The sequence below is a fragment of the Bombina bombina genome, chromosome 5 (genome assembly GCF_027579735.1).
Source record: "Bombina bombina isolate aBomBom1 chromosome 5, aBomBom1.pri, whole genome shotgun sequence".
NCBI classification, from domain to species: domain Eukaryota; kingdom Metazoa; phylum Chordata; class Amphibia; order Anura; family Bombinatoridae; genus Bombina; species Bombina bombina.
The window spans coordinates 476,040,335-476,054,149 of record NC_069503.1 but is presented as its reverse complement, the minus strand read 5'-3'; the positions used below and the strand labels follow the sequence as shown (position 1 = coordinate 476,054,149).

Here is a 13,815-nt window from a genome sequence, read left to right as displayed (position 1 = left end):
TTGGGAAACACTGCCTTAGAGGACTGCACCTCTTTTAAAGGCCCCATGGATAGGAAGCTTGAAGGCTTTCATAGGCGGTCTTTCAGCTGTCAGTGTAGGCCTGTGGTGTGGCTGCTATGTCAGTTTGATACGACAGTCTATCTGACAATTCCTGGAGCAAGCCTAAGCAGTCCAAGAAGACTTCCTCTTCTTCCAACTCAGTATAAATGTGCATTTAATTAATTTCTAAGGGATACAGAAATCAGTTTTCCATCTAGTCCTTCCCACAAGAGATTGTTTAGTTCTGACTACTATCAAGGCAAGTTACTTACTTTCATGTTTGGCCGGTTCTGTAGGACATGGAATTTATTGTTCCAGTTCCTCAAAGAGTACAGGGATAGAGGTTCTTCTCCAATCTGTTCCTAGTTCTCAAGAAGGAGGAAACTTTTCATCTGGTTCTAGATCTAAAAACTATGCATTTTCTCAAGTTTCAACATTTAAGATGGTTATCATTGCACTATTTTCCCATTTGTGGAGGAGGACCAGATCATGTCTACCCTAGACTTGAAAGATCTTTATCATCACATTCTAATCCAGCCGGATCACATGAGGTTCCTCTTTGTTTCTTTTGTCAACAAACACTACCAGTGTGAGGCCCTGGCCTTCAGCTCCAAGAATATTTACTAACGTATTGGGAGCTTTGATGATGGTTGTTCGGTCACAAGGCATTGCTGTAGCACCATATCTAGACAACATACTAGTGCCAGAAAGTTCCTTACAGGAAGTGCTGAAGCACATTGAGGCATCGTTGCATCTACTACACACCCATGGTTGATGCATACATTTTTAAGAGCTCTAGTTCCTCGGACGTGAGTGTCCTTTTTGGGATCTCTCTTAGTCTCAGTTTCTATGAGATTCTTTTTTACAGAAGAGGGCAGATGCAAACTGCAGCAGAAGTGTGCTCTCATACAGCTAACTCCCCTTCCTACTGTAGTTCAAATGATAGAGCGAATGGTTTCACCTGAGACCTCTTCATTGGTCACTGCTCCATCAGTAAAGCTACAATCAAAAGGACCTGTTTCCACAGATTTCTGTAGATCAGGAAATGTTAATCCCTATTTTGGTGGCAGTCTCACCAGTCCTTAGTACAGGGAGTCATATTCAGAAGGCTGCAGTGGACTGTTCTTACAATGGATGCCAGTTTCCTTGGCTAGGGAGCTGTCTATGAGTCATGAAGAGTGCAGGGATTGTGGTCTCCACGGGAGGTGAAGTTACCCATCAACATTCTGGAACTCTGTGTAATGTTTAAGTTACTTTTCAGTTGGCCCAGTCTCAGACTTAAAGGGACAGTAAAGTCAAAAGTAAACTTAAATGGACTGGATAGAGCATGCCATTTTAAACAACTTTCCAATTTACTTCTTTCAACAATTTTGCTTAGTTCTCTTAGTATTCTTTGTTAAAGAGTAATCTTAGGTGAGCTCAAGAGCTTGCTCGTGTCCTTAAGGGGATATTCTAGTCAAAATTAAACTTTCATGATTCAGAGCATGCAATTTTAAGCAACTTTCTATTTTACTTCTATTACCAATTTTACTTCGTTCTCTTGGTATCTTTATTTAAATGTAAGCTTAGGAGCCGGCCCATTTTTGGTTCAGTACCTGGGTATCGCTTGCTGATTTGGTAGCTACATTTAGACACCAATCAGAAAGTGCTTCCCAGGTGCTGAACCAAAATTGGTCCGACTCCTATGCTTACATTCCTGCTTTTTCAAATAAAGATAGCAAGAGAACGAAGAAATATGTATAATAGGAGTAAATTAGAAAGTTGCTTAAAATTGCCTGCTCTGTCTGAAGAGTTTAATTTTGATAATAGAACTAAATTGGAAAGTTGTTTAAAATTGCATGTTTTATCTGAATCGTGTACATTTAATTTTGACTTTACTGTCCTTTAAGCCTTATATTCGATTTCAATTGGACATTGTCACTGCGATGACATACATCAACTATCCATGGGGGAATGTGCAGTTTCTAAGAGCTGATAGAGGTGTCCCATATTTTCAGATCACTTAGCAGAATCGGGCTCAATTGTCAGCCTTTCACATTCTGGAAATAAACAATTGGGGGACAGACTTTCAGAGTCGACTCTCTGAGGTATCCCTGAGATGGTCCTCATGGCTCCAAGCATCAACCACAAGTTGTTTCTCTATTGTACCAGAACACAAGATCCACAGGCGGAACTAGTGGATGCCTCAGTTTGTGTTTTTCCGGTTGTGTCGGTTTGGCCTTGTCTACAATGACGCCTTTCTCTCAGACAGGATCTATTGTTACATGGTCCTTTCTTCTGGACCTGCAAACTCTGGCTTTAACAGCATGGCGATTGAATGCCTAATTGTAGCCAAGAGAAGGCCTCTGATAATGTTGTTGTTGTTAATTAAGGCCCAAAAGCCTGTAACAAGGTGCATCTACCACAAGATGAGGAAGGCTTATTTACCATGTTGTGCTTCAAGAGGGTACCAGTGGAATCCCTGTAGGATTTCTAGGATGTTAGACTTCTTCTACAGGGCTTGGAGAAAGGTTGATTTACCAGTTATATGAAAGATCAGATTTTCGCCTTATCTGTCTTGTATCATCATAGGGAGACAGCTATGTTTTCTGATATACAGACCTTTGATCAGGCTCTGATTCAGCTGAAGGAGTTTATATGGCAACTCCTTCTTGGAGTCTCAGCTTAGTGCTGAGGTTTCTTTAAGCTCCTCTTTTTAATCATATGCCTGAGTTAGACCTGCAGGGTTTTGTTTCTGTTAGCTATGTTATTGGCAAGTTTCTGAATTATTCAATTTTGTCTAAGGTGATATCACTAGAAACTATTAGGCAATGTATTGTGGTGATGACATAGTATACTGCATCCAAGTGTATTTGGAAGTTTTTAACTGTGTAATAATAAACCTTTTTATGTTTTCAAAATACCCCTCTCGGGCATTTATTTTTTGCTCTGTGACGAAGAAAGAGAGCACAAGGATTTATATGGTAAGACGACGGAGATCCTCCTTGCTTGTGTATTATTTTGAATCTGGAAACATGTTTCTAATGACACGAGTCCACGGATCATCTAATTACTATTGGGAATATCACTCCTTCCCAGCAGGAGGCGGCAAAGAGCGCCACAGCAAAGCCCACCCCACCCCAGTCATTCTCTTTGCCTACGTTAGAGCAAGGAAGTGGTAATTAGGTGTTAGAAAAAGATTCTTCAAGCAAGATTTTATTATTTTTTAAGTAGTGCAAGATTGTGCTGCTTTGTTCTAGGGTGTAGCCGTAGTCCACATCAGTCTCTTCAGTAGGGCAGTGGTGGCTTTAGAGCAATGGGAACTTGTGGGACATAATTCTCACTGCGCCTCCCATGTAATTTATGCTGCCCTAACTCTGTAAGCCTGAGTAAATTTACTCAGTCTTTTTTCTTTCCACAGGGCTATGTGAGGGAGAGAACCTCTCAAACCTGGTGAGCTGCCTTGCTGTCGGGCAGATTTGTGAGGTAAGTGCTGACTTTATTATTTCTGGGAAGGAGAAACACTCAGAAAAAGTGGGCACTTTATTTCAACACATAAATGACAAAGGGGCCAATTTAATATGAAGGCACTTTGTATAAGAAGGGACACTTAAACTCTCCTATACTGGAGAGGATTGATAAGACAGCCGTTTAGGCAGGCACTGGGGCTAAGGAGACTTTAGGCTACGGTGGTTCCACTACTCCCGGCGGTTAAACTTTATCACAAAATGCCGACCGGGACGCCCACAATGGGCGGAGCTATGTGAGGCGGCAATCTTGTGTTGCGCGCCACTTTTTCTTCACTTCTTCACTTCCAAGTGACGGAGGAAGAGTATTTCAGGGTCTGGCTAGAAACGCTTGCTTTTCTGAAAGCATGCGTTTCTAAGACCGGAGAACGGCTCACTTTATCTGCTGCTGGGTTCCGGATCATTTTTATAAAGGGAATCATCAAGCTCGGTGTAGCAGATCAGGTAGGCACCTCAGCAAAGAAGCTGAGGTGTAGAGGTGTTGGTTTATTATTATTTGAAAGATTTTCTTATTCTGCAGTAAAAAAGTTACGGTTTCAATTTAAAGGGACAGTAACGTTTTTGTTACAATTTGATAATTTTTTCCATTGTGAGTCAGAATGGACCAAGAGGCTTTGCAAAATGTCACTTGTTCTTTGTGTTTTGATGCCAATGTGGAACCACCAATCCTTTTCTGTTCCTCTTGTATTGAGAGAACTTTAAATTATAGGGATAGACTCTTTTCTGAGCCAACATTTTCAAAGGCGGATGCTGTTCAGGAGTCTGACAATGTTCAATATATGCCGCAGCTTTCTCCTCAAGTGCCCCAACTTGTATCGCCCACACATGCAGTGCCCTGCGCTTCCTCTCTAACTCCTCCTGGAGTTACGTTGCAAAACATCGCTTCTCTCACGTCCTCTGCGGTTTCTGATGCATTGTCTGCTTTTCCCATGCTGCAGGAAAAGCGCAAGAGGAAAAGTAAACATTCAGTAGGTGAGGTTACTGACACAGTTGTTGCTATTTCGGATGCCCCCTCCCAGAAGCCTGAGGAGGAGGATCTTTCGGTAGCATCTGAGAGTGAAATCTCAGACTCTGACAGTGTAATTCCTCCTGCTGATACTGAAGTTATATTCTTCAGGTTTAAGCTTGAACACCTTCATCTATTAATTAAGGAGGTTTTAGCTACATTGGATGAACGCCACACTATGGTCGTAGTTAATCCGAAGAAATCCAGTAAGCTAAACAAATATTTTGAGGTACCTTCCTCTGTAGAGGTTTTTCCAGTACCAGACCGAGCTTCTGAGATCATTGCTAAGGAATGGGAGAGACCGGGTATCCCTTTTTCTCCATCTCCTATATTTAAAAAAAAGATGTTTCCCATAGCGGACTCTATCAAGGAGGCTTGGCAAACAGTACCCAAGGTGGAAGGAGCTATTTCCACTTTGGCCAAGAGAACTACTATCCCCATAGAGGATAGTTGTGCTTTTAAAGATCCTATGGATAAAAAATTAGAGGGGTTACTAAAGAAGATGTATGTACACCAAGGTTTACAATGGCAACCTGCTGTGTGCATTGCTACCGTCACTAGTGCGGCTGAATATTGGTTTGATGCGTTATCTGATGCTATCAGGACAGAAACTACCCAAGATGAGATCCAGGATAGGATAAAAGCCCTTAAATTGGCTAATTCCTTTATTACTGATGCTTCCCTACAGGTTATCAAACTGGGAGCAAAGATTTCAGGTTTTGCTGTACTAGCCCGCAGAGCTTTATGGTTAAAACCTTGGTCTGCGGATGTGTCATCTAAGTCTAAACTTTTAGCGATTCCTTACAAGGGGAAGATCTTGTTTGGACCGGGTTTGACGGAAATAATCTCTATTTTGGGAGGAAAGGGTCATATTCTCCCTCAGGATAAGAGAAACAAACAAAAGGGACATCAGAGTAATTTTCGTTCCTTTCGAAATTTCAAGGGAAATTCTTCCGCTTCTTCTTCCAAGCAAGAACAGTCCAAACCTTCCTGGAGATCCAATCAGTCTTGCAACAACTTAGGGGAAACAATCCAAAAAGCCTGCTATTGAATCAAAGACAGCATGAAGGGCCTGCCCCCAATCCGGGACCGGATCTTGTGGGGGGCAGGCTTTCCTTCTTTGCTCAGGCTTGGGTTTGAGATGTTCAGGATGCCTGGGCAGTGGACATAGTGTCCCAGGGATACAAACTAGAGTTCAAGAATTTTCCTCCCAGAGGTAGGTTTCTGCTTTCAAGATTATCTGTAGACCAGACAAAAAGAGAGGCGTTCTTACACTGTGTATGGGACCTCTCCGACCTTGGAGTGATAGTGCCTGTTCCGATGCAGGAACGGGGTTTGGGGTTTTATTCCAATCTGTTTGTGGTTCCCAAAATGGAGGGAACCTTCAGACCAATTTAAGATCTCAAGAGTCTAAACAGAGTACCTTCCTTCAAGATGGAAACTATTCGTTCCATTCTTCCTTTGGTCCAAGAGGGTCAATTTATGACAACGGTGGATTTAAAGGACGCGTGCCTGCATGTTCCCATTCACAGCGATCATCACAAGTTTCTAAGGTTTGCATTTCTAGACAAACACTTCCAATTTGTGGCTCTTCCTTTCAGCCTTGCCGCAGCTCCTATAATTTTCTCAAAGGTTCTGGGATCCCTGTTGGCGGTGCTCCGATTACAGGGCATTGCAGTGGCACCCTATCTGGACGACATCCTGGTCCAGACACCATCCTTTCAACAAGCAAGGTCCCACACGGAATGTTATCTTTCCTGCAATCTCACTGATGGAAGGTACATTTGGAAAAGAGCTCCTTAGTTCCAAATACAAGGGTAACTTTCTTGGGAACATAATAGATTCCCTATAAATGAAGATTTTTCTGACAGAAGTCAGGAAATCGAAGATTTTCGATTCTTGCCTAGCACTTCAGTCCGCTCCTCGGCCATCAGTGGCTCAGTGCATGGAGGTAATCGGGCCGAGGGTGGCGGCAATGGACATCATCCTGTTCGCTCGTTTCCACCTCAGACCTCTGCAGTTAAACATGCTCATTCAATGGAACGGAGATTATGCGGATTTGTCTCCACGAATACTGCTGGAGCAGGAGACCAGGGATTTTCTTCTTTGGTGGTTGTCTCAGGATCATCTCTCCCAGGGAACCTGCTTTCGCTGACCCTCCTGGGTGATTGTAACAACAGACACCAGCCTTCTAGGATGGGGAGCAGTCTGTGGCTCTCTAAAGACTCAGGGAACTTGGACTTAGTCAGAGTCTGTTCTGCCCATAAACATTCTGGAGCTGAGAGCAATCTTCAATGCTCTTCTGGCCTGGCCCCAGTTAGCCCTGGCCCGGTTCATCAGGTTCCAGTTGGACAACATAACTTCAGTGGCTTACATCAATCATCAGGGAGGACACAGAGTTCCTTAGCCATGACAGAGGTAGCCAAGATAATTGGGTGGGCGGAGACCCACTATTGCTGTCTGTCGGCAATCCACATCCCAGAGGTGGACAACTGTGAGGCGGACTTCCTGAGCAGACAGACCTTTCACCCCGGGGGAGTGGGAACTACATCTGGAAGTGTTTTCCAGCCTGATTCTCAAATGGGGTCAGCCGGAATTGGATCTCATGGCATCTTGGCAGAATGCCAAGCTTCCGAGGTACGGATCAAGGTCAAGAGACCCTCAGGCGGTACTGATAGACGCCCTGGCGGTACCTTGGAATTTCAGTCTTGCATACCTTATTCCTCCGTTCGCTCTTCTTCCTCGGGTCATTGCTCGAATCAAGCAGGAGAGGGCGTCGGTGATCCTCATTGCACCGGCTTGGCCTCACAGGATTTAGTATGCAGACCTGGTGGAAATGTCATCTCTTCCACCTTGGAGACTTCTGTTGAGGAAGGACCTTCTACTTCAAGGGCCCTTCCTTCATCCAAATCTAGTTTCTCTAAAGCTGACTGCTTTGAGATAGAACGCTTAATTTTATCCAAGCAGGGATTTTCAGATTCGTTCATAGAGACCATGATTCAGGCTCGTAAACCTGTGACTAGAAAGATTTACCACAAGATATGGCGTAAATATCTATATTGGTGTGAATCTAAGGGCTACTCTTGGAGTAGAGTTAGGATTCCTAGAATTCTGTCATTTTTCCAAGAAGGTTTGGAGAAAGGATTATCGGCAAATTCCCTAAAGGGTCAAATATCTGCCTTGTCTATTTTGTTACATAAACGTCTGGCAGACGTTTCAGACGTGCAATTGTTTTGTCAGGCCTTGGTCAGGATCAGGCATGTGTTCAAACCAGTTACTCCTCCCTGGAGTCCTAATTTAGTTCTTAAGGTTCTTCAAGGGGCTTCGTTCAAGCCTATGCATTCCTTAGATATTAAGTTGTTATCTTGGAAAGTTTTGTTTCTTGTTGCTATTTCATCTGCTCGTAGAGTGTCAGAGCTCTCGGCATTGCAGTATGAGTCTCCTTCCCTTATTTTTCTATTCGGATAAGGTAGTTTTACCTACAAAGTTAGGGTTTCTCCCTAAAGTAGTTTCTGACCGAAACATTAATCAGGAGATTGTTGTTCCTTCATTGTGTCCTAATCCTTCTTCTCAGAAAGAACGGCTTCTGCACAATTTAGACGTGGTACGTGCTCTAAAATTTTACTTACAGGCGATTAAGGATTTTAGTCAGTCTTCTGCTTTGTTTGTGGTTTTCTCAGGAAAGCGTAAGGGACAGAAAGCTATGGCTACTTCTCTTTCTTTTTGGCTGAAGAGTATCTTACGTTTTGCCTATGAAACTGCTGGACAGCATCCTCCAGAGAGAGTTAAGGCTCATTCCACGAGGGCTGTTTCTTCCTCATGGGCATTCAAGAATGAAGCTTCTATGGAACAGATTTGCAAGGCTGCAACTTGGTCCTCTCTTCACACTTTTTCAAAATTCTACAAATTTGACACTTTTGCCTTGGCTGAGGCCGCTTTTGGGAGAAAGGTTATTTTAGCAGTGGTGCCTTCCGTTTAGGTTCCCTGTCTCTTCCCTCCCTTATCATCTGTGTACTCTAGCTTGGGTATTGATTCCCAATAGTAATTAGATGATCCGTGGACTCATTGTGTCATTAGAAAGAAAAGAAAATTTATGCTTACCTGATAAATGTATTTCTTTCTTGACACGATGAGTCCACGGCCCACCCTATTCTTAAGACAGGTTGTTGTTATGTTATAAACCTCAGACACCTTTGCACCTTGTTGCTTCCTTTCTCTCCTTTACTTCGGTCGAATGACTGTGGTGGGAGGGAAGGGAGGTGAAATTTAACAGCTTTGCTGTGGTGCTCTTTGCTGCCTCCTACTGGCCAGGAGTGATATTCCCAATAGTAATTAGATGATCCGTGAACTCATCATGTCAAGAAAGAAATACATTTATCAGGTAAGCATAAATTTTCTTTTTCATGAAGGAACCGTTCAAGTCAGAGTCAGAAGGATAGAAAGCGACATTGAATCACCTTACTGCTGAGAAGGGTGAGTGCATTATCTATGTATATGGTTAATTTGATATAAGATATTGTGGTGCCATCCTTATGTCCAGCTCCAAAGAATTCTAAGGAGCATCTTCTGCACAATCTTGATGTGTTTTGTGCTTTTTAAGTTCTGCATTGGCAGAAAAGTACTGTGGGCCATTGTGCCCGACTAGTAAATTCAGTAATCCCACCATATTTATGGTGGACTTGACTGTGTGGACTTCTGTATTGATCTAACCATATTTATGGTGGTCTTGTGGACTTGTCTGCTTGGGTAATGAAGCCCACATGTGTTGATCTTGTGGTCTTTCACCATCCATTGAAGGAAACCAAATTTATGCTTACCTTATAAATTAATTTCTTTCAGGATGGTGAGAGTCCACAAACCCCTGCCCTTTCTTTAATACAGATGTTTGCAAAACTTCCACTTTTTTGCCCTGCTTTGCACATAACATATCTCTTATATTTATCTTGCTCTACTTTGCCATGTGGAAAAAGTGAGCGTTGATGGTGTGGGAGGAGATAGTAGGGAAGCTCTGAAGTGATGGGTTAGTTTGCCTCCTCCTGGTGGCCAGGGAAAGAATAACTCACAAGTGATGAGCTTGTGGATTCTCACTATCTTGAAGGAAAGAAATTTATCAGGTAATCATAAATATTGTTTTTGCATTACAATATCCCTTTAAATAGGTGGAAATTCACAATCCTGTATAACAGTGCCCCGTAAGATTGTTTATTTATATAAATTATGTTTTTCTTGATGATTGTGTATTTTATCTTTACATGTTTCACAGATTCCAGCACATTACCTCCTTCAGATCCACAGAATTCATCTACACATAGGACAAGTCACAAATCTGAGTCCATTCCATTAAATCTGCAGCCTAAATCAAAGCTGGAAAAAGCTCCACCAATACCTGTACTCTGGTCTGCAGTCATCCCCATATCTAATGAGAGCAATCTGGTGTCATCCTCTGCAAAGACAAAGCATGAAAGATCTCCAACTATAAAATCAAGCCCACCTGTAATCCATATTAAGAGGACAGTCAAGAATAAAGTTACAGATGTGATTTCTGACCCCGCTGAAGTTGTTAAGACAAAGCCTATTTCTATAGGTAAACTGATTTTTCTATCCTTTCTAATAGAGGAACAATAGTTTTTTTTAAGTTGGGAATACTTGTGTTTCTCCTAATTATACATAATAAATATGTCTTTCAGGTTCTAGAACCTTTTCAGATGTGCAGCATTCTTGGATACCACAAGACACAAGTCACAATTCTATGAACATTACTCCACAGCAGCTTCCCGTTGGCTCCTCTGTCACTTACTCTACTCCTAATAAGAAAATCCCAGAACTTTCTTTAGATAAACACAGTTCCAAATCCCCAGCCATGAAATGTACCACACCTGCAGTCAGATTCGGGAGCACACACAAAATGGATGCTTCAGATGAAGTCACTAAAGTTGCCGTTATAAAACCAGTCCTGCACGGTAAATGAGTTATATTAAATTTATATTTAAATCTCTTTAATGTGTAACTCCATAAAAATGTACTGAACATTTGCTTTTGATAGAGATTTTTTTTTCTATTAGCAAAAAGACATTCTAGTATACATATAAAATGTTTAATTTAAAAGCAAATATTTTTTTATTTTTTCTAAATGCCCTTTTCCCTTGTGGGCTGTCATGCTATCCCAGATCGGGATCCAGTGGTATATATGCACATATGCTACTGTTAAAGAGGCAGTTAACACATTGAGATTGTAATATAAAATGTTGTTATATGTATTAAAATAAATTTGCAATATACATTTTGTTTTGTTTTGCCACCTTTTCATATAATTTAACTTGAAAAGTATGGATTTTAGTCTCAAAACTCTGCTACATATCTGTGCTTAATTGTCTTTAGCAGAGTTTATCAGATTACCAACTGCAAAACTATACAGTTTTTGCTAACAAAATGATCATGGACACCCAAATAGGGAAGTGGGTGGAGTTTCAATTTTGGAAAACAACTGCAGAAAACAGGGTGGGTTTTTTTTTTTCAAATGTTTACAGTATGCTGATATTTTATAGAACAAGGCAACAGAAATGTCTTGTAATTACAAGGTGTTTAGTGTCCCTTTATCTCACTGGCTGTTGCCTTCCATTGCATTGTGCCTTGATGCACATCTATATTTATGTGTTTAACCATTTTATATTTACACCAGAATGTCACTTTCATTCCACAAATTACAGAGCAAATGTTTTGATTTTGTGTCCACTTGCTTTTTAGACTGTATTGTTATATTTGGGTTTCATAGGGTGCAGGGCCAAGGGGACTGTAATTTCTGCTTCAGGCTCCTGTTTTAATTATCACAGCTGCCCTGTGATGCAACCTTATTTTAAGTTCAAATTTGTATTCTTTTTTTTAAGTCCTGTCTTCAAAAGCTCATACCTTTTGAAATGGTTAAAAGCACAGTGTACTGTAAATTTAATGTGATTACAGTGACTTGTTATACCAGTTTTTAGAGTTTAAAGGGACACTGAACCCACATTTTTTCTTTTGTGATTCAGATAGAGCATGAAATTTTAAGCAACTTTCTAATTTACTCCTATTATCAAATGTTCTTCATTGTCTTGGTATGTTTATTGATGCCAGCCCATTTTTGGTGGAAAACCTGGGTAATTCTTGCTGATTGGTGGATAAATTCATCCACCAATAAAAAATTGCTGTCCAGAATTCTGAACCAAAAAAGAGAGCTTAGATGCCTCCTTTATCAAATAAAGATAGCAAGAGAACGAAGAAAAAATGATAATAGTAGTAAATTAGAAAGTTGCTTAAAATTGCTTGCTCTGTCTATCTGAATCGCAAAAGAAAAAAATTGGGTTCAGTGTCCCTTTAAATGTATGATTAATTGCACCTTTAGGTATAATTGTGTATATGAAATAGCTGTTACTGCTAATTGAAACAAAACAAAAAAACAATTACACATGTCCTCCTTACCTTCTTTTTTTACTGTTTACTCAAACTAACTGGGAGCATTATTTTATCTAATTCTTCTTGTATATTGGGAGTTGGCCTGGACTTTATAATTTGTCAGTATGGATTTTATATAGTTTTTAATAGATATGCTGTATAATTTAACAGAATGGCTGACTGACCATGCAAGATTACAGATCAGCCTATTCAGGGGCGGAACTGCCTTTGGTGCTGCTGAGGGGTCCTAAAGCAGCCAGTCTATACATAGCCATGTGCAGAACGTGTACATTCCCAATGCAGGGGAGCCTTTATATTAGTTCAAGTTGCAAGTCTATCCTCAAAATCATTATACAGAGTATGTATATTATTACTATTGCTTTCTACTGAGTTGTCTTTGGGGGCCCAAAAAAAATGTTGCACCAGGGCCCTCTGTTGAGTAGGTTCGCTTCTGAGCCTAGTTGTTATATCTTGCCCCTAAATGTGACTTACTTCCACGCAAACTTACATAGTGTATTATTTATATTCAGTCTATAGTCCCTATTTTACAGTAAGAGATATTTGTAGATTTAAAAATGTTTTTTGTGCGTGGTTTAGGCACTGACAATAGTATGGAGATACAATGTAATGTGTGAATTTGTAATAAAAAATTCTGAAAGTATTTTCTGCCCATACTATTTGGCTGATCGATGCTTCCTCCTAATGCTTCTGTATCATGCTGATTGCTCATATTAATGAGAGAATTTTTTTTTAGTACAATGTACCTATATGTATGTTTAGACAACAAACAGCATTTGTTTATTATTCCCCATCTTTTAACTCAGCTTAGCACACTTCACTTTTCTCATTATTTTTTATGCAGTATTGGGAGTTATTTGGCAGTGCAGTGGTTATGATTTTCCGCCCTCGTTTTGTATTCTCTCTGAGGTACAGAACTTTACTCCTTCTAGCATTTATCATATCGCTGCATGGAGGGGATAAGTTTGCTATTATCCTATGAGCCGGTTAATTTATATAGTTTTATTAATTATTTTGGGCATAAAAAAAAGTTTTTTTTTTCTACACTAAGAGGGTTGTACTCAGATTGGCTTTTAAATGTTTCGGTCCTTAAAGTTATAGGAGTCTGATGTTTTAAATAAATGTATGTCTCGGATATACTTATTGTATCTCAATAAATATGTGTGGTATTAAATTTTATTTTTATAGGCTGTATTATTTATTTCTTAAGAGCATACTGGAACTGTCTCCTCTACTTTAACCTAAGACCCTTTAGAATGTAAATATACTGATTATATTTATAACCAGTGTGTGTTTTGTTTTTGCAAACATGTAGCTGTCTCTCCTTCAGCTCAGCTTTGCAATTCCTGTATGGATCAATTTATGCTGCTAAAGCTATCTGTCCTCCCTCTGTTCAGTATAAGGGAGTTTCTCAAATTTTGTTCCAGGTTTTAAAGATTTTTATACGCTCATCCAATTTCTGAGATGTTGGCCGCTGTACCTTCCCCAAGTAAGTATGAAAGTACTTACCTTAGTTTCTAACTTTAGTCAGTTTGTCTGCCAATTCTGAATATCAAAAGATCAGATCAGCTAACCATTTTTTTTATTAAACCAGAGTGATTCTTCAGATTTGTTCTTTGTAAATAATTTAATCCCTGATCGGGAGTCGTTCACTGATTAGAATTCTGATACCTCCACCTTTATGTCCAAAATAGAACATCTTCGTTCTATACTCTAGAAGCTTTTATGTACTCTAGGTGTACAGGATCCTAAGCCTTTAAGAGCAAATTACTGTCAAGCAATTGGACTTGATTTAAAATGTTCTTTTTTTTTACATTC

General features: G+C 40.3%; 1 protein-coding gene across 1 annotated transcript in view; it reads left to right on the top strand.

The window, feature by feature from the left end:
• The window catches only part of LOC128660487 (mucin-12), a 770,239-nt gene that overhangs the window by 601,252 nt on the left and 155,172 nt on the right, over positions 1-13,815 (top strand). Inside the window, exons 29-30 of the mRNA XM_053714362.1 lie at positions 9,815-10,135; positions 10,239-10,511. Coding sequence (XP_053570337.1) covers positions 9,815-10,135; positions 10,239-10,511 — 594 coding nt within the window. The remainder of the gene's footprint in view (positions 1-9,814; positions 10,136-10,238; positions 10,512-13,815) is intronic.